General features: G+C 43.2%; 1 protein-coding gene across 1 annotated transcript; it reads right to left on the reverse strand.

Annotated features, from left to right (window-relative positions):
* Nucleotides 1-12,930: 12,930 nt before the first annotated feature.
* Nucleotides 12,931-17,497, reverse strand: LOC120989129 (olfactory receptor 10A7-like). Its single transcript, XM_040417046.1, has 2 exons — nucleotides 17,444-17,497; nucleotides 12,931-13,851 (listed from the first exon to the last, which is right to left on the reverse strand). The coding sequence occupies exons 1-2, from the start codon at nucleotides 17,495-17,497 to the stop codon at nucleotides 12,931-12,933; spliced, it is 975 nt and encodes a 324-aa protein (XP_040272980.1).
* Nucleotides 17,498-20,069: the final 2,572 nt, after the last annotated feature.

Here is a 20,069-nt window from a genome sequence, read left to right on the forward strand (position 1 = left end):
AAGGACAGCTGGCAATATCCATAGTGCTTGCTGCAGCAGAACACAGGTCCAGTGAACTGATAGCTACAAGTGAAGATACTAAAGCAAGAGCTACAACTGAAATGAGAACTATAACCCACGCCCTACAATAGGAGGAGGGGTGATATAAAGAGAGGGAACTCAAACGCATGAGGAACAGCTGGGAGGAAGGAAACCAAAAGTAAACAGAGCAGTGAGAACTCCTCCCAGCTCTAGTAGTGACATCATCACAGGGGTGGAGAAACAGAGCTGTGAGAACGTCCCAAAGCTCTGGTAGTGACAGTACCCCCCCTCTACGGGTGGACTCCGGACACCCAGGACCCACCTTCTCAGGATGAGCCCTATGAAATGCCCTGATGAGGCGAGTGGCTTTAATGTCCGACACCGGAACCCACATCCTCTCCTCAGGACCATAACCCTTCCAATGAACGAGGTACTGAAGAGAACCGCGGACAATGCGAGAGTCCACAATTCTGGAAACCTCAAACTCCAGATTGCCATCAACCAAAATCGGAGGAGGAGGCAAAGAGGAGGGTACCGTGGGCTGGACATATGGTTTTAAGAGAGATCTGTGAAATACATTATGTATCTTCCAAACCCGTGGAAGATCAAGACGGAAGGCAACAGGATTGATGACTGACAAGATTTTATAAGGCCCAATTAACTTGGGACCCAATTTCCAGGAGGGAACCTTCAGTTTAATATTTCTTGTAGACAACCACACCAGATCACCCACATTCAGGTCCGGACCAGGCACACGTCTCTTATCAGCCACACGCCTATACCTCTCACTCATCTTTTTAAGATTACTCTGAATCTTTTGCCAAATGGTAGACAAAGACGAGGAAAATCTCTCCTCCTCAGGTAAACCAGAAAGAGCCCCTCCCGAGAATGTCCCAAACTGCGGATGGAACCCATATGCACCAAAGAATGGTGACTTATCAGAAGATTCCTGACGACGGTTGTTCAGAGCAAACTCAGCAAGAGGGAGAAATGAACACCAATCCTCCTGGTTCTCTGCCACAAAACAGCGCAAATATGTCTCCAGATTCTGATTGAGGCACTCAGTCTGACCATTCGACTGCGGGTGAAAAGCAGAAGAGAAGGACAGCCGAACCCCCAGGCGAGAACAGAAAGTCTTCCAGAACCTGGACACAAACTGCGTGCCTCTATCGGAAACAATATCAGAGGGAATGCCGTGCAATTTAACAATATGGTCGACAAAAGCTTGCGCCTACGTTTTAGCATTGGGTAAACCAGGGAAAGGTACGAAATGAGCCATCTTGCTAAAACGGTCCACCACCACCAGGATCACCGACTTCCCCGAGGAACGAGGAAGATCCGTGATAAAGTCCATGGACAGGTGTGTCCAAGGACGGGAAGGTATGGGTAACGGGAGAAGGGAACCTGAAGGCCGTGAACGAGGGACCTTAGCGCGAGCGCACGTCTCACAAGCAGCCACAAAACCCTCCACCGACTTACGAAGAGCCGGCCACCAAAATCTCTGAGCAATGAGATCTACCGTGGCTCTACTCCCGGGGTGACCAGCAAGAACCGTATCATGATGCTCCTTAAAGAGTTTGTGACGTAGCTCAGGAGGCATGAACAACTTCCCAGAAGGACAACGGGCAGGTGCCTCAGTCTGGGCAGCCTGGACCTCGGCCTCCAAATCGGAATATAGAGCAGAAACAACTACCCCCTCCGCCAAAATGGGACCCGGGTCCTCGGAGTTTCCTCCTCCCGGAAAACAGCGAGAGAGAGCATCAGCCTTCACATTTTTTATCCCAGGTCGGAATGTAACAACAAAATTGAATCTGGAGAAGAGCAGAGACCATCTGGCCTGTCTCGGATTCATACGCCTGGCCGAATCCAAGTATGCCAGATTCTTATGGTCGGTAAAAATGTTGATAGGGTGCATGGCCCCCTCCAACCAATGGCGCCATTCCTCGAAAGCCAACTTGATGGCCAACAACTCCCTATCTCCCACATCATAGTTTCTCTCTGCCGGGGAGAGTTTTTTAGAGAAAAAGGCACAGGGTCGCCATTTGGCAGGAGAAGGGCCCTGGGACAAAACCGCACCCACACCCACCTCGGAAGCATCCACCTCAACAATAAAAGGTAAGGAAACATCGGGATGCACCAAGACGGGAGCAGACGCAAAACTCTCTTTAATCTTAGAAAAGGCTGCAAGCGCCTCCTCCGACCAAGAGGAAAAATCCGCCCGCTTTTTTGTCATGTCAGTAAGGGGTTTGACAACAGAGGAATAATTCAAAATGAACTTTCTGTAATAGTTCGCAAAACCCAGAAAGCGCATCAATGCCTTCTGATTCTCAGGAAGCTCCCACTCAAGTACAGCATGGACCTTCTCCGGATCCATGCGAAAACCAGAAGCAGAGAGGAGAAAACCCTGAAATTGAATCTCCGATACCATAAAAAGACATTTCTCCAGCTTGGCGTACAATTTATTTTCCCGCAGAATCTGCAGAACCTGAAAAAGATGATCCTGATGGGTCTGAACATCAGGGGAAAAAATCAAAATATCATCAAGATACACCAATACAAATTTCCCCATTAAATGGTAGAAAATACTATTAACAAAATGCTGAAAGACGGCCGGAGCATTCATCAGGCCGAAAGGCATAACGAGATTCTCGAAATGCCCGTTAGGGGTATTAAAGGCCGTTTTCCATTCATCCCCCTCTCTGACCCTGACCAGGTTGTACGCGCCTCTCAAATCCAATTTGGAAAACACCTTGGCCCCAACAATTTGGTTGAAGAGGTCCGGGATCAGAGGAAGGGGATAGGGAACGCGAATCGTGATACGGTTCAGCTCCCTAAAATCTAGGCAAGGTCTCAGAGAGCCATCTTTTTTTTTAACAAAAAAAAAAAACCCGCGGCCACAGGTGACTTTGAGGGACGAATATGCCCCTTCTCGAGACTCTCGGAGATATAAGTTTGCATTGCGATTCTTTCCGGTTGTGAGAGATTGTAGAGGCGTGCTTTTGGCAGCTTGGCGCCGGGAATGAGGTTAATGGGACAGTCAAACTCCCGGTGAGGAGGTAGCTCCTGAACACCGCTCTCGGAAAACACGTCCGAGAAATCAGAGAGAAATGATGGCACAGTTTTAGTAGACACCTCTGCAAAAGTCGCTGTGAGACAATTCTCTCTACAAAAGTCACTCCACTCATTTATTTGCCTTCTTTGCCAATCAATAGTGGGGTTATGTCTAGTGAGCCAGGGTAACCCCAAAACTAGAGGAGAAGGCAATCCGTTAAGGACAAAACAAGATATATCCTCCACATGAGTGTCACCTACAGCTAGCCGGATATTGTGAACAATGCCCTTCAGAGATCTCTGTGAGAGTGGAGCAGAGACAATAGCAAAAACAGGTATATCCTTTTCTAATGTGCAAACCTGAAAACCATGCATGGCTACAAATTGAGTGTCAATAAGATTGACGGCCGCTCCACTATCGACAAAAATCTCACAAGAAATGACTTTGCTCTCTAGCGCCACCCTGGCAGACAGGAGAAAACGGGAACTGCAGGTCAGAGGAAAAGCATCAATTCCTACATCAACTTTGCCCAAAGTAGCAGATGAAGCAGAATTTGATGATTTACCTTTTGAGGTTTTTCTCTTATTATCGCTCTTAGTACAGTTCAAGAATCTCCTAGACGGACAAACATTTGCCAAATGACCTACTGTATGCCCCCACAACAAAAACACACCATACTCTGAGGACTAAATCCTCTTTTATCAGGGGCAAGTCGACCTAGCTGCATGGGCTCCTCCTCAGAGGGGGGCGAGACAGGATGAGGCCCCTGCACACTGAATGAGTCCGCACCACTGCCCCATGACTGACAATGGCTGGACAGAGAGGTCTCGTTTCTTTCTCTTAGACGCCTGTCAAGGCGTACCGCCAATGACATGGCAGACTCTAAGGACGTTGGTCTCTCATGGAAAGCAAACGCATCTTTCAATCTCTCTGAGAGACCATGACAGAACTGACTCCGGAGTGCAGCATCATTCCAACCCGAATCAGCTGCCCATCTCCGAAATTCAGAACAATAAAGCTCCGCAGACAGTTTGTTCTGGCATAAAACACGTAAGTTAGATTCGGCCAGAGCAACACGATCCGGGTCATCATAAATCTGCCCCAGGGCCACAAAAAATCTTTCCACGGATCGAAGGGAGGGATCCCCTGATGGCAGCGAAAAAGCCCAAGTCTGAGCATTACCCCTGAGCAGGGAGATGACAATCCTCACCTTCTGCTCCTCCTTACCAGAGGAGTGGGGACACAAGCAAAAATGGAGTTTTCCTGCCTCTCTGAAGCGAACAAAATTCTCACTGCCCCCGGAGAACGTTTCCGGAAGTGAGACCTTTGGCTCGCAACAGACTCCATGAGCCGGAGCAGAGCCCAATGCTTGCAGCTGAGTCATAGATTGACGGAGATCCGCTACTTCCAAAGAAAGACCCTGCATGCGGTCAACCAGGCCAGAAAGCGGATCCATGTCAAAAAAGGACGGTTTTGGTGGATTATAATGTCACGGCTGTATGTGAGCAACAATAGTATACACAGTAAAAGAGCTACTGACCGGACCCAAACTAGGGAGGACAAAGGGTGACCCCTATCAGACCCTCAAAGCTCTCCCTATGCTGCTAAAGCACATGCCCGGATCCAAATGGCGGAACGAGCATGCCCACGTGCCTAAGACTGATGACCACTGTAACCCTTACAATAGTGGAAGGGGCACGGCCACCGGTGCCCTACTCAGTATACACTGCGTGCAGAATTATTAGGCAAATGAGTATTTTGACCACATCATCCTCTTTATGCATGTTGTCTTACTCCAAGCTGTATAGGCTCGAAAGCCTACTACCAATTAAGCATATTAGGTGATGTGCATCTCTGTAATGAGAAGGGGTGTGGTCTAAGGACATCAACACCCTATATTAGGTGTGCATAATTATTAGGCAACTTCCTTTCCTTTGGCAAAATGGGTCAAAAGAAGGACTTGACATGCTCAGAAAAGTCAAAAATAGTGAGATATCTTGCAGAGGGATGCAGCACTCTTAAAATTGCAAAGCTTCTGAAGCGTGATCATCGAACAATCAAGCGTTTCATTCAAAATAGTCAACAGGGTCGCAAGAAGCGTGTGGAAAAACCAAGGCGCAAAATAACTGCCCATGAACTGAGAAAAGTCAAGCGTGCAGCTGCCAAGATGCCACTTGCCACCAGTTTGGCCATATTTCAGAGCTGCAACATCACTGGAGTGCCCAAAAGCACAAGGTGTGCAATACTCAGAGACATGGCCAAGGTAAGAAAGGCTGAAAGACGACCACCACTGAACAAGACACACAAGCTGAAACGTCAAGACTGATTTTTCTAAGGTTTTATGGACTGATGAAATGAGAGTGAGTCTTGATGGGCCAGATGGATGGGCCCGTGGCTGGATTGGTAAAGGGCAGAGAGCTCCAGTCCGACTCAGACGCCAGCAAGGTGGAGGTGGAGTACTGGTTTGGGCTGGTATCATCAAAGATGAGCTTGTGGGGCCTTTTCGGGTTGAGGATGGAGTCAAGCTCAACTCCCAGTCCTACTGCCAGTTTCTGGAAGACACCTTCTTCAAGCAGTGGTACAGGAAGAAGTCTGCATCCTTCAAGAAAAACATGATTTTCATGCAGGACAATGCTCCATCACACGCGTCCAACTACTCCACAGCGTGGCTGGCAAGAAAGGGTATAAAAGAAGAAAATCTAATGACATGGCCTCCTTGTTCACGTGATCTGAACCCCATTGAGAACCTGTGGTCCATCATCAAATGTGAGATTTACAAGGAGGGAAAACAGTACACCTCTCTGAACAGTGTCTGGGAGGCTGTGGTTGCTGCTGCACGCAATGTTGATGGTGAACAGATCAAAACACTGACAGAATCCATGGATGGCAGGCTTTTGAGTGTCCTTGCAAAGAAAGGTGGCTATATTGGTCACTGATTTGTTTTTGTTTTGTTTTTGAATGTCAGAAATGTATATTTGTGAATGTTGAGATGTTATATTGGTTTCACTGGTAAAAATAAATAATTGAAATGGGTATAAATTTGTTTTTTGTTAAGTTGCCTAATAATTATGCATAGTAATAGTCACCTGCACACACAGATATCCCCCTAAAATAGCTAAAACTAAAAACAAACTAAAAACTACTTCCAAAAATATTCAGCTTTGATATTAATGAGTTTTTTGGGTTCATTGAGAACATGGTTGTTGTTCAATAATAAAATTAATCCTCAAAAATACAACTTGCCTAATAATTCTGCACTCCCTGTATGGAGGGAACTGTGGCCACCTCAGATCCAGTCAGAAAATAATCAGGTACACAACAATGTCTGTACACTTAGCTGAAGGTGTTGCAGCCGCAGAGAAGACGGATCCAAGGACAGCTGGCAATATCCAGAGTGCTTGCTGCAGCAGAACACAGGTCCAGTGAACTGATAGCTACAAGTGAAGATACTAAAGCAAGAGCTACAACTGAAATGAGAACTATAATCCACGCCCTACAATAGGAGGAGGGGTGATATAAAGAGAGGGAAATCAAACGCATGAGGAACAGCTGGGAGGAAGGAAACCAAAAGTAAACAGAGCAGTGAGAACTCCTCCCAGCTCTAGTAGTGACATCATCACAGGGGTGGAGAAACAGAGCTGTGAGAACGTCCCAAAGCTCTGGTAGTGACAGAGACATTATATCAAAGAAAATAGTAATGACATATGCCATTTCTAGTCTTGTATTTGCATAGTTTTCAAGCAAGTGTACAATGGAGGATCACGATAGTGAGACAATAGCAATGGAACAACAACAGGTGGAAGACTGAAAAAGTCATCAGCTTTGTGCAGACCACGCAAGGTGCTGAGTAAGTGACAGTATATGGATTTGTGTTCTGTGTCACTCACTCACAAGTGGTAAACAAGAACTATCATAATCATTGCAGTCCATTACCGTAAAAGAGTTGAACCAACCTGAGTCTAGTCATGGTAGCTAATCTCTGTGTCTCTGACCCATGTGCTGATGAATGGCATTTTTCTCCTTAATATAAGGAAAAAAGACTAGCTGGAAAACTGTCAGTCATCAGCACCTTGGCCTGGAGATAAAGTAAACATGAATAATAAGGCCAATTACTCTTTTCAGGGTCCAATCTGCTATGATTCTCATGTTAGTTCTTGAAAATCTAAATGTCCGAACGAGGAAATCAAACCACCTACCTATATTTAGCCGCTTGTATGGGCTTCTGAAAGCTGATAAGTGCACAATAATTACACACATATCTGAAACATCCTTAAAATTAATCTAAAAATATAAAAGTATAAAACATAGAAAATTTTTCAAGTTCAACATCATTAAAGTGCAAAAATTGACACAGTGGTCAATATAAACCATGTGAGGTACTCATTTATAAACTTCAAAAAATTGACACAGTGGTCAATATAAACCTTGTGAGGTACTCATTTATAAACTTCAAGAAAACATAATATATATTGTGTTAACTAGGGTGGTGGTTGAGTGAATGGAGCCTTTCCTGGGGCTGCAGTTGGGGACCCATCATTTTCTGCACTTTGGTCTAGGAGTGATTGCATGAAAGACTGTTGCGGTCTGACATATTCACCCTGTTGTTGATGTTGTGGAGTATGAAGGGAATATGAATCAGTACCAGATTGGTATGGAATAGATTTGTTTGAGAAAGGGGTATTAAAAGCGGTGGGAGTGGGAAAAACGGAGGTGGAAACACCTTCGTTTTTGGAGATTTTATTTGGAGTTGACATAGAAATCACATCTGGACTTGGTGTCTGTAGACGTGTTTGAGAACTACCAGTGCTTTTGGATTGCAAAGGTGTTTGTGCAGAGACATAAGAAGGTAGCTGTGATTGAGATTGGCTTAAAGTCTCTTGAAAGGTTGATGCAGGTTGATATCTGAGGGATGTGCTATGGCTTTGAGAAGGTGGAAATGTGTGAGACGTTGGGTATTGGTGGGACGTAGGTTGTCTTTGGGACGGTGGATGGCTTTGGGATGGAATAAAGTTGTGGGATGTTGATGGAAAGTTGTGGAAAGCTGGAAAGTTTTGTGCAGTGCCTAAGTTTTGGGCCTGTGGGAAGTTGTGGTACGGAGGTAAAGTGTTGGATGGGGGAAAGTTTTGGGACTGGCTAAAGTTTTGTGAATGGGGAAAGTTTTGTGATTGTTGAAAGTTTTGGGATAGGGGTAAGTTTTGGGACTGTTGAAAGTTTTGTGACTGTTGAAAGTTTTGTGACTGGGGAGCGATATGTGGCTCAGAGTATGAGTGAGCAGGTGGAGAAGTCATGGATGTTGGGTAGGAGGTGGCTGGGGGATACGACTGAGCCAGAGGACCAAAATGAGAGGGTGGTGGGTGTTTAATATTCCAAACAGTTTTGATCAATGTCACTCGACAATCACAATTCTGCTCTGGAGTCATGTTGTCCATCCAATGACTTAACGTTAAGAGAAACTGCTGATTATGGTTAAGGGGTTCTGGATGACAAACTACCTCGACATTATTGATCATGGTAGTTAACTCTTGCTTATACCGAGTTTGCTCCTCCTCTATTTTTAATAAACAATCTCGGAAGATCAGTGCAAGATCCTCAAAGACTCTATGTAGTCTTCGAAGTGGTCTCAGCCTACTTAAAACTCTGTCAAAGGCAGAAGAAATGAACTGACGAGTATCTTCAATCTGAACACATGTCTCAGTTTGGCAGCCGCGCGACTCCAGAGCAGAATTCTGTGACTGAGATGGTAACGAAGTTTGATCGGTAGATCGTCCAGACAATTGTTCGGTTGATTCCTCATGTTCAAGAGGTTCTGCTTCAGGAGGGAGTGTGCTTGAATGAGTCCTAAAATAGATAGGGAAATAAAAGGTATAATTTCTATATTCATTATTGTTTTTTGCTTCTCTTTAGGATATTTAACTCACGTGTGGTGCTGAGAACAACGTTGAAGAAATTGAAGATGTGGTGCATATTGGTAAGCTTTCCTCCGAGAAGGACCCGAACCACTTGGCGCCGTTCGTTCATGATTGAGGTCACGCATAAACCTATCGCGTATTTAATTATAATAACCGTATATACTGCTATATATATTCTTTTCTGTTTACATCGGATTGCATAAAAAACTGTTGCCCCAGTCAGTCCAATATTCTGCATAGTCCAACATTCTGCATATAACTGTTATTTTGCCCGGTACCTGAATTGGCTGTATCAGTTGTTGAAACCAAGTTTTCCGAACAGAAAACTTATGCTCACTTCACTATTCTTCCAACTAGAAACATCACTATCAAATCTTCTAAAACCAAATGATTTAACAAAAGGAATGAAATGAATGTACCACAATTATTTTGAGCCTGATGGCTCAAATCGTTCCATGTGGGAACCACATTGGCATAGACCTCTTGCCATTGTCGACGAGTCGTGTTGTGGTGCGAGTGTTTGGGGTCTGTTTGGTCCCATAGAGCTGGCCTTGCTTCTACTAGCTGTATTAGCAGCTCACAGTTTATGATTGGGAGAAATTGCCTATCTTCCTCGTCCAATTCTTGCTGTCTACCCTATTTGGTTTAAAACAAATGTTATCATTACCTTAAAAAGCTACCTGCAATTCCAACTGCACTTAAGTGTTTTTGTTAAAACTTGTATAGCGAATATGTTGCATGTGCCACCACTGCCCACTGCATCTTTGGTTTTAATAAAAAAATATTAAAACAATTTTGGTTTCCTTGTATTTGGTCTTTGGGTGTGAAGGGCTATAAAGATATAGACTTGGCGAGCGGGTCATTGCTTTTAATTTAATATGAGAGTAGCCCCTGTTCATGGTATGTCCATTATGGGATAAGCAACACTTAAATTTTTGTTTGGGTAAAACCAATGTCTCCAATCCTCACGGTCATTTGTTATAATAATAAAAAAAAATTGGGGTATGATGGCCACATTATCTTATAGGTGATATAAGATACTGTATACTGAGGGCAGTGTGGACAGCTCACATCACAGCACATGTGTCTACTCACACGGCCTACACGTCCACGACGACTGCCATGACCACGTTGTCCGCGACCACCACGCCTGAAAGTTCTTGTTTGAACAGGTGATGGATTTTCACTTTGCCTGTTTGTGTCCTAATAAATAATTATAGTTATCACAAAAGACAATTGATTACTTTAGAGAACCTAAGTATAGATACTCACATCGTCATCGTTATGACGTCTACTTCGCGGATTTTCAATGGAATGTGTACCCTCCTGTGTCTGAAAAACAAACACAGTTTTGGATTCATTGAAAATTGCCGTCTGCCTGCCCTGCAGCAACCAAAATGCATCACCCATATACACTCTTTCAAATCTTGTTGCTAATACATTGGCCTATCTATCCTTTTGCGGTGTTGGCAAATCATGTACCTTTCGAGTTTATATCCATTGTACCAATTATGGATGTGTAGAAACCAAAAAATCTAAATATAACATTCCACACTTACTGACTCCATTGGTTCAGGAGAAAAACGCAATTCCTCGCCAGCAGAGGATTCAGTGTCGGAGTGTCCCTGAAATATATAAATATGTATTGTGGTTCAGACATATTTATTATTTGGAACATTAATAATTTATTTTTATTTAAAGATTTTTACCTGCACGTGAAAGGATGGAGTACTTCGACTGCCAAACGAAGGAGAAGGCGAAGACATCTGAAAACGTTACAGAACCATTGTAGACAGGAGCTTATAGACATATTTCAACATACACATTGGCACAAGATGCAACAAGGGTTAAAACAGGGATTAGTCAAAACACAAAATTGCTCCTCTGGTCCTTAAAATTATATCAACCCCCTATTGCAATTCGACAGACCAGACCACATTGTGAATGACCCACACAAAATCAGACGGCAGATTAGATCCTCATGACTCTCATCCGGCCCACGGTAGCCTTATAGCATTCCCCAGTAGCCTTATAGCATCCCCGGTAGCCTTATAGCATTCCCCAGTAGCCTTATAGCATCCCCCAGTAGCCTTATAGCATCCCCCAGTAGCCTTATAGCATTCCCCAGTAGCCTTATAGCATTTCCCAGTAGCCTTATAGCATCCCCCAGTAGCCTTATAGCATTCCCCAGTAGCCTTATAGCATCCCCCAGTAGCCTTATAGCATTCCCCAGTAGCCTTATAGCATCCCCGGTAGCCTTATAGCATCCCCCAGTAGCCTTATAGCATTCCCCAGTAGCCTTATAGCATCCCCGGTAGCCTTATAGCATTCCCCAGTAGCCTTATAGCATTCCCCAGTAGTCTTATAGCATCCCCCAGTAGCCTTATAGCATCCCCCAGTAGCCTTATAGCATCCCCGGTAGCCTTATAGCATTCCCCAGTAGCCTTATAGCATTCCCCAGTAGTCTTATAGCATCCCCCAGTAGCCTTATAGCATCCCCCAGTAGCCTTATAGCATTCCCCAGTAGCCTTATAGAATCCCCCAGTAGCCTAGTAGCACCCCCGCAGTAGCCGAATAGCATCCCCCAGTAGCGTAATAGCATCCTCCAATAGCCTTCCACAGTAGCATAATAGCATTCCCCAGTAGCCTTATAGCATCCCACAGTTTCAAAATACTTGCCCCCAGTAGCCAAATAACATGTCCCAGTAGCGTAATAGCATCTCACAAAAGACTAATAACATCCCCATGTGCCTAATAGCATCCACAGTTTTAAGATATTAGCCCCCAGTAGCCAAATGGCATGCCCCAGTAGATGATCAAAGTGAATACTTTTCAATTGCATGAATTCATACCCTTTTCTTGAGACTTTCTCCAACTTGAACATCAGCTTTCAGAAATGGTGAGGAGTAGCGCTCACGTGACTGTCACATGACACTCTCTTGTTTTCCTGTCTTCGTTTGTAAGTTCCTGTTTGTTCTGCGCATGTTCATAAACAAAAAAAACGTACTATAGGAACGTTATGTCCGCGAAAGAAAAATTTAACAATCCGTTTCTCATTTACTACAATGAACGTGAATGGACGCTCCGTCAAGAATCCGCTTTTCTGAACGTAGAAAAAAATCCTGCAAGCAGGATTTTGTTTTCCGTCTGAAAAAACGTATTCCGGATGTATTACCAACTAACTGAGTCAAACGTATGCATACATACGTCAATTAGTTTCTATGTGAGGTTGAACGGATACGTTTTTCGATTTTTTTTTCTACTTCCGGACGGACTACAGGAACGGAGAGCTTGAACGCAGATGTGAACATAGCCTTAGTAGTGTTACAGACTTGAGAACCTTTCAGAACAGGTGTATTTATACTCACATCTTAGATCATGTGACACTTTTTGTTGCACACAAGGGGAACTTTTTAAACGGTCACAAAGTGGATGTGGACCCACTGTGTCACTGAAAAAAATTTGGCTTGAGGCTGCTTCTAGTGGCATTATCTAAGTAGCCCCCCATACTACCCTTCACTTTGTAACCTCTGTACAGGGATTTGGTCCAGGGGGAACTGAGAGGGCCACTACCTCTTGAAGTGGTTTCTGTTCAGTGACAGCTGACTCAGGTGGGTCAAAAGACACTGGTGCATTGAACCAAGGTGACCAGCTAGAGTGTAGTCATTGGACAGGCCCAGGTTAGGTCAAACAGAGTTTGTTCAATCAGATGAACAGACAGTGAGTCCGGACATGCATCTCAGGACCAATTGGGGGTCAGGCAGCAGAGGGTAACAGATCTGGTAAACAGGCAGAGGTTGACCACAGGAAATAAGAATGGTAAGTCAGTGCACCTTTGCAGTGACTAGCAAGTTAGAGAACCTATTGCTCAGACACCCTCCCATAGGGGAAGGTGCCGTAAATAGTCAACCAGAGAAGGTACTACATTATTTATAAACCATAAACAAATCAGGAAATAAGCCTCAGTTTATGAAAAGCTCCTTTAAAGTCTTTGTTCCTCAGAGTGTATATAATAGGATTAAGTAATGGAATTAGCACAGTATAAATCAGAGACAAGGCCTTGTTTATAATCAATGATTGTCCTTTTGTTGGAAACATATAAGCAGTTATTAATGTTCCATAAAATAAGGAAACTACAATGAGGTGGGAGCTACAGGTGGAGAAGGCTTTATGTCTTCCGGTGTTGGATGGGATCTTCAGAATGGTGATCACAATGTACACATAGGACATCACAATAACTATTAAAGGTCCCATAAGAACCAAAGATCCTGTTATAAGAATCTGTTTATGAAATTTGGATGTGTCAGAGCAGGAGAGCTGCAGTATAGGTTCCAAGTCACAGTAGAAATGGTCAATAATATGTGGTCCACAGAAGTGCAAACCATACATATAAATTACATCGATCAACAACACCATAAAACCAACCAACCAAGTCACTATTACTGATGTCACACAAAACCTATGGTTCATGATGGAGTTATACCGAAGAGGGTTACAGATTGCCAGATAACGATCATAAGACATCACTGACAGTAGAAGACATTCCGACGACTCAGATGGGACAAAGACACAAAACTGGAAAATGCAGCCAATGAAAGATAAAGTACTTTCTCCATACAGTACAGTGTGAAGTAGGGTGGGCACAATATCCATCGTGACCATCAGGTCACATAATGACAGCTGTGTAATGAAGAAGTACATGGGGGACTGAAGGGATTTATTCAGTAAATACAAGACCATGATGAGAAGGTTTCCTAAGATGGTCAAACAGTATATTATAAACAGTAGTGAGAAAAACAGAAATGTAGATTTTTGAATATTTGAAAATCCAAGAAGGACGATTAAGGTGATATTATTTTTCAATACCATCTGCAGAAAAAAAGATAAGAATAAGATAACTAAAAGCTTCACATGAGTTTAAAGTTAATTGTCTGAAAGATGAAAACCCATATTTGTTGGCCTTATATAGGATCTCTAACTTTAAAGGAACTAGATTACTGCGTCATCAGAACGCTTGATCCCAAATGAGGTAGGTGGCTTGTAAATTTAAAAGCTACTCTCTATATACTGTATGCTTTATATTTTCTTGTTTTTGTAGCTACTGCTTGACATTGAGAGATGTACCATAACTGAATTTGCTATAACCGTGTGTCTGTAACACTGAAGGTCCGCGCCTGATGCAATTTCCCTGCTCTTTCCCAGAGGGCACACCCGCTGGAATAGTGTTTGTTGTGTGCACTCGATACTAGGGCTGTGGCTTCTCTCTTGCCTGCAGTCATCCCTGACTCTTAAAAGGCGAGCACGCTTCCTAATCTGCTACAGCCTATGGCTAGCCTTCCCAGGGTATTTAAGGCACCTTCCCCTGTGGGGAGGGTGCTTGACCAAAAAGGTTCCCTAGTTTGCTATTTTCCTGTGAAACTGTTGTTGCCATTTGATCTTCCATGCTTGATTTCTGACAGTTTAACATACTGCCATCTGCACTGACCTCTGCCTGTTTATTGTACTAATCCTGTGCTGCCTGCCCCAATCTTTGGCCTGTTTACTGGAATAAACTCTCTATGCCATGACTAAAATTCTGCCTATTTTCTCGGGGGAAAAGGGGGAAAAAAAATAAAGAATCACACATACAGGTACTCCAATAGCACAGGATCACTATGACTGGGCCAGTGTCGGGTGGGCACAATATACAGAGGTTCACCTCTAATAGTTGTGCCAATTAGGCACAATTCTGGGTTTAGGTGTATCCATAGGATACAGAGATGGCAGTTGCTGGCTCCGGAATGGTAGGATGGATTCCTCTATGCACAAAGGAGGATCCAGAAAAGGAAACAGCTGAAGCAGAGGAACTTGACAAATAGTGATCAGGCAGTCAAAAGGACACCAGGGTTGGTGTTTTTACTTATTTTCTGGGCAATGTGTTTCTTCACTCGAACAGTGACTGTCGTTTACCCATAGCTATATATTATGTCAGTCATAATTTGACATTACAAATGTTGTCTTTGCATTAAAGAGCTTGAAAAGGGTCTGGAAACAGTCTTCAGAGACCCCAGAGTGTCAGACAACTTGTCAATGTACTTTTAATTTAGGTCAAATCTATTTCTATCTGAATCCAATCTTCTGGCCGGATTTATGAGGATCGGAAAAGAAACTAATTTCAAGAAATGTGCTGAACTCTAGTGTCAGGGTGAACAGATGATATCACATATGTGAATAGTCACACTAGTGCTAATAGTTAATATAATTTGAGATTTTTTTTTTTCATTTTTTTTATATTTCATAATTAAGGCACAGTTTACTTATTTCAAATAAATATACAGAATTTCATCAGCAAAAAAAGCCATAAAAGGGAATCTGCCACATTGAACATGCAGTCCAATCTTCAGGCAGCAGGTCATAGACCAAAGGGAGCTATATAAGATTTATTGGGGAAAGATTATTGTAAACTTATTAAGTTTACTACCAGAATGACCCGGCTTCACACGGGTATATTTCATCAATTTCAATTAATGTTTGTGTGTGTTTTTTAAAGATATCGACAGTATCCACTATAACTAGTGTCACAAGTACACACATCAAGCAACTTTTTGCATAAATCACCCAGTGAATTCCGGTCACGGGACTGGGAACGCGAGTCAAAGAAACTCATTGCTACAGAATTACACTGTACCACCCTTGCTGAATATTTTAAACAAAAGAAGATTCCAAGGGGTCTTCGGGTCCATCTCCGACCTACCCTATTTCCCAACAATAACGAATACTGCAAAAAGTTTGAATCTATCATCAATAAATGCTCCCTAGACATCATTGTCTTAAGCATTGAATTCCTGCAAAAATATATTAATGAGTCTAAAGAAAAATTTACAGCAATTGAAACACAACTGGTTTCTACAATTCCATCAGAAGAGTGGCCCGACCTCAAACAAAAGACCAAACGAATTCTGAGCGACCACCGAAAATAGCTTGAGTCCACCAAACGCAACAGGTTTAACCGCAATTCTGAAGACTATCAACTCCAGCGAGTCTATAGATGGCAGTGGCAAAATACCTCCACGGGTAACGATTACTCCACCTTTACAGGTTACGCCTCATCCTCTTCAGGAAGCGAGCGATCCATCAGCTACCGGAACCAGCGGTTTTTTCAACGACACGGGTATCACCCGGGAAGGACAAGACCCCCCGCATATGCCGAGGAAGGGGACGACACCAATCGGAACCAACTGGGGATACAAACACGTTCTCAGGTACGGATATAGTAGTGAACATCTCATCACGTACACCAGAGATGTCAAACTCATGGCCCGACAGCTGTTGAAAAACTACAACTACCATCATGCCTGGACATCCTACAGCTATCAGAGCATGCTGGGAGCTGTCGTTTTGCAACAGCTGGAGGGCCATGAGATTGACATCTGTGACGTACACTATCCCCTGATGAACTTAATATATTATCTAAGGGACTATCTTTCTGCCCGTTCGACCCAGTCCACTCCTTTTCCCTGGAACAGGAATTACAACGCTTTTACAGATCAATTAGACTCAAGGTGCATTTTTCACAACAAACACAACCATCAATGCCCCCCACATCGGCTCTGACCTCTGATTTATCCATCAAATCCCTTAACCTTAATAACAAGAGTACCTTCATGCCCCCTAAACAGTATCACGCAGCGGAAGCCTTTATTAACCTTGATACTAGTTTAAAACATTCTAAGGATAGATTCATGCACATTCCACGTAATCTCACAAGTGAGAAACAGATCGCCCTCAATATACTGAGGGACGACAAAAACATCACAATAAAACCGGACGATAAAGGTGGGGCTATTGTTGTGATGGACGCTATAGCCTATGTCACTGAAATTAAAAGACAATTGACCGATATCAATACCTACTCTAAAGTGACTAGGAACCCCATTTTCCGTATTAAGAAAGAAATCATTTCCTTACTTGACTATCACTACCAGTTAGGCACAATTGACAAAGCTACCTACACCTTCCTCATCAACGATCACCCGGTCACTCCTTTTTTCTACACACTGCCTAAGATCCATAAGAAACTCACCAATCCTCCAGGTCGACCTATAGTAGCATCTACAGATTCTATTCTCTCTCCACTTTCCATATTTCTTGAAAGAATTCTTACTCCACTCATCAAAAATACCCGGTCTTTTCTATTAGACACGACACATTTTTTATCTGTTATCTCTTCATTACAGACTGCTTACTAGTTACACTAGACGTCAATAGTCTCTATACTTCTAAAATCCAAAGATCGTAACACATTGCTACATTACTCCAGTTGTCATCCCCAAAATACCAAACATTCCCTACCCTGGTCCCAGTTTAAACGTGTGTCTAGGATTGTAGCTGAGTCTTCCCTTTGTAACCAACGCCTTAATGAAATGGCGAGCAAATTTACAGAGAGAGGCTATCCCACTAGGCTCTTGGAACAAGAACTTACCTTGGCCAAATCGGCTCCCTCTATATCCGCCAAACCCACATCCTCACCACGCATTCCTTTTATAACTATCTACCATCCTTTTGTTCCTAAGATACAAACCATAATAAAAAAAAACATTGGCCTCTATTAGGGCGGTCATACCCTAATGTCTCAGAATTTCAAAATCCTATTTACATGGCTGATAAGGGTCATGTGACCAGGCTTCTATTGGCTAATGCATTTTTTGGGAATATCTCAGGAACGGTACCTCCTAGAGAGCTGAGACCCGATCTAAAACTTTCCCAAACACCTGATGTACCTGTGTGTCAAATTGTAAATGTGACGGTGCGAATGTCTTTAGTGGACATACACACATACACTCAGCTTTCTATATTAGATTAAGTCTCTGCTCATGATTAGGAGTCCAGTGTTAATGAATGACATTGTTCTTTATAGCAGTTAATAGGTAAGTAGGGTGGCGCAGCACCTCATCCTGGTTATGTGGGTGCTGGGGTTGTCGGTTCCTAGCCCTCAATAGTATCAATATAGAAACTTCAGCACTCCAGTGAATATGGTGATATAGAGATGTATTTATTTTTTGGTTTTTCTTATGCAAAACAACTTGAAGTGACAGTGTGACGTTTCGGTCAATTCTGACCTTTTTCAAACACTATAAAAGAAAATTATACAAAAGTTCTTTATAGCAGTGCTATTCTATGTCATGTCCAGTATACGCATGAAGCTCACCTCAGCTTTATCTCTGCTCTGTAGAATGTCCATGTGAGCGGATAGATAAATCTTGCTTATATTGGTGCTTTAATAAGAAATAGATCAGACAATAATAGCGCAGAGCTCGGTGTCATTGCTAAGCAGAAATTTTTAGAATGAATCCTAACACGGTCATTTTATACTTTTATTTGTACAAGCTGTAGACCTCAGAGATCTCCACTGGACCTCCCCATGGACCTCTGTGATTAATTAAATAAAAATAACGAATTCAGTCGAGATATAATCTAAGGATTATTTATTTCTTTATATTTGGTCATAAAATTAGAATTAAATCATATATCAAGACAGTAAAGTGTCCCTGTACTTTAGCAAACTTTTAATTAGTTTTGAGTGAATTGAAGCCAAATGAATTGACTTTGATTGGAATTTCAGGAAAAATTAGATTTGTCGGATTTCCTCACGCTTCATGGTGCCAAATTTAATTTTTCCTGAAATTGCGTTAAAAAAAACCCAAAAAACATTCACATCATCCATTTGCTCTTGTAGAGGCCGTGGCTTGCCATCTTGATTGAAAATACTGTGCAAAATCTTGTCATGATGATTTTGTGCGGGGTCTTCAATCGAGATGGCCATTGCTCTCCGTGAGCAAACGGATAAGGTATGTATTTTTTATTTTTATTTTTTTACCAGATTATCCCCTGAAAGCCCACAATTGTAGCATCAGATGCCGTGATCAGCAAAGCATACGGCATCTGGGGGGTTCAATTATAGGGGTTGGCGCGATTGCCATTACCCATCATTGTGCTCGCTAAGATGATGAAGCCCCTTTGTCACCCGGCTCCCAAATGTGATCAGCTACATCATCATCATCAAGTACTGTCTGCACGTCACTGATGTCCTCCTCAACAGTCTCTGGGTCAGGAGCCTGACCGCTCACAACACCAGCTCCCACACCACTCTCCTCATCACTACTTGCCCGCCTACCGGAAGAAGCGGTGGATGTCTCCTCCACATCTTGCCTGGCCAGTAGCTGCTGACTGTCCTCTAGTAGCTCGTCCTCGCTGTATAGTGGAGTTGAGCCCACAGCATACACTGCGTGCAGAATTATTAGGCAAATGAGTATTTTGACCACATCATCCTCTTTATGCATGTTGTCTTACTCAAAGCTGTATAGGCTCAAAAGCCTACTACCAATTAAGCATATTAGGTGATGTGCATCTCTGTAATGAGAAGGGGTGTGGTCTAATGACATCAACACCCTATATTAGGTGTGCATAATTATTAGGCAACTTCCTTTCCTTTGGCAAAATGGGTCAAAAGAAGGACTTGACAGGCTCTGAAAAGTCAAAAATAGTGAGATATCTTGCAGAGGGATGCAGCACTCTTAAAATTGCAAAGCTTCTGAAGCGTGATCATCGAACAATCAAGCGTTTCATTCAAAATAGTCAACAGGGTCGCAAGAAGCGTGTGGAAAAACCAAGGCGCAAAATAACTGCCCATGAACTGAGAAAAGTCAAGCGGGCAGCTGCCAAGATGCCACTTGCCACCAGTTTGGCCATATTTCAGAGCTGCAACATCACTGGAGTGCCCAAAAGCACAAGGTGTGCAATACTCAGAGACATGGCCAAGGTAAGAAAGGCTGAAAGACGACCACCACTGAACAAGACACACAAGCTGAAACGTCAAGACTGGGCCAAGAAATATCTCAAGACTGATTTTTCTAAGGTTTTATGGACTGATGAAATGAGAGTGAGTCTTGATGGGCCAGATGGATGGGCCCGTGGCTGGATTGGTAAAGGGCAGAGAGCTCCAGTCCGACTCAGACGCCAGCAAGGTGGAGGTGGAGTACTGGTTTGGGCTGGTATCATCAAAGATGAGCTTGTGGGGCCTTTTCGGGTTGAGGATGGAGTCAAGCTCA

The sequence above is a fragment of the Bufo bufo genome, chromosome 1 (genome assembly GCF_905171765.1).
Source record: "Bufo bufo chromosome 1, aBufBuf1.1, whole genome shotgun sequence".
Classification (NCBI taxonomy): Eukaryota; Metazoa; Chordata; class Amphibia; order Anura; family Bufonidae; genus Bufo; species Bufo bufo.

Coding starts and splice junctions, on each gene's coding strand:
- LOC120989129 (XM_040417046.1), bottom strand. CDS start 17,497: ATGCGTGGTGAGGATGTGGGTTTGGCGGATATAGAGGGAGCCGATTTG. Junction 13,852..17,443: donor AGGGAGCCGATTTGGCCAAG/GTAAGTTCTTGT, acceptor TTTTTTCTGCAG/ATGGTATTGAAAAATAATAT.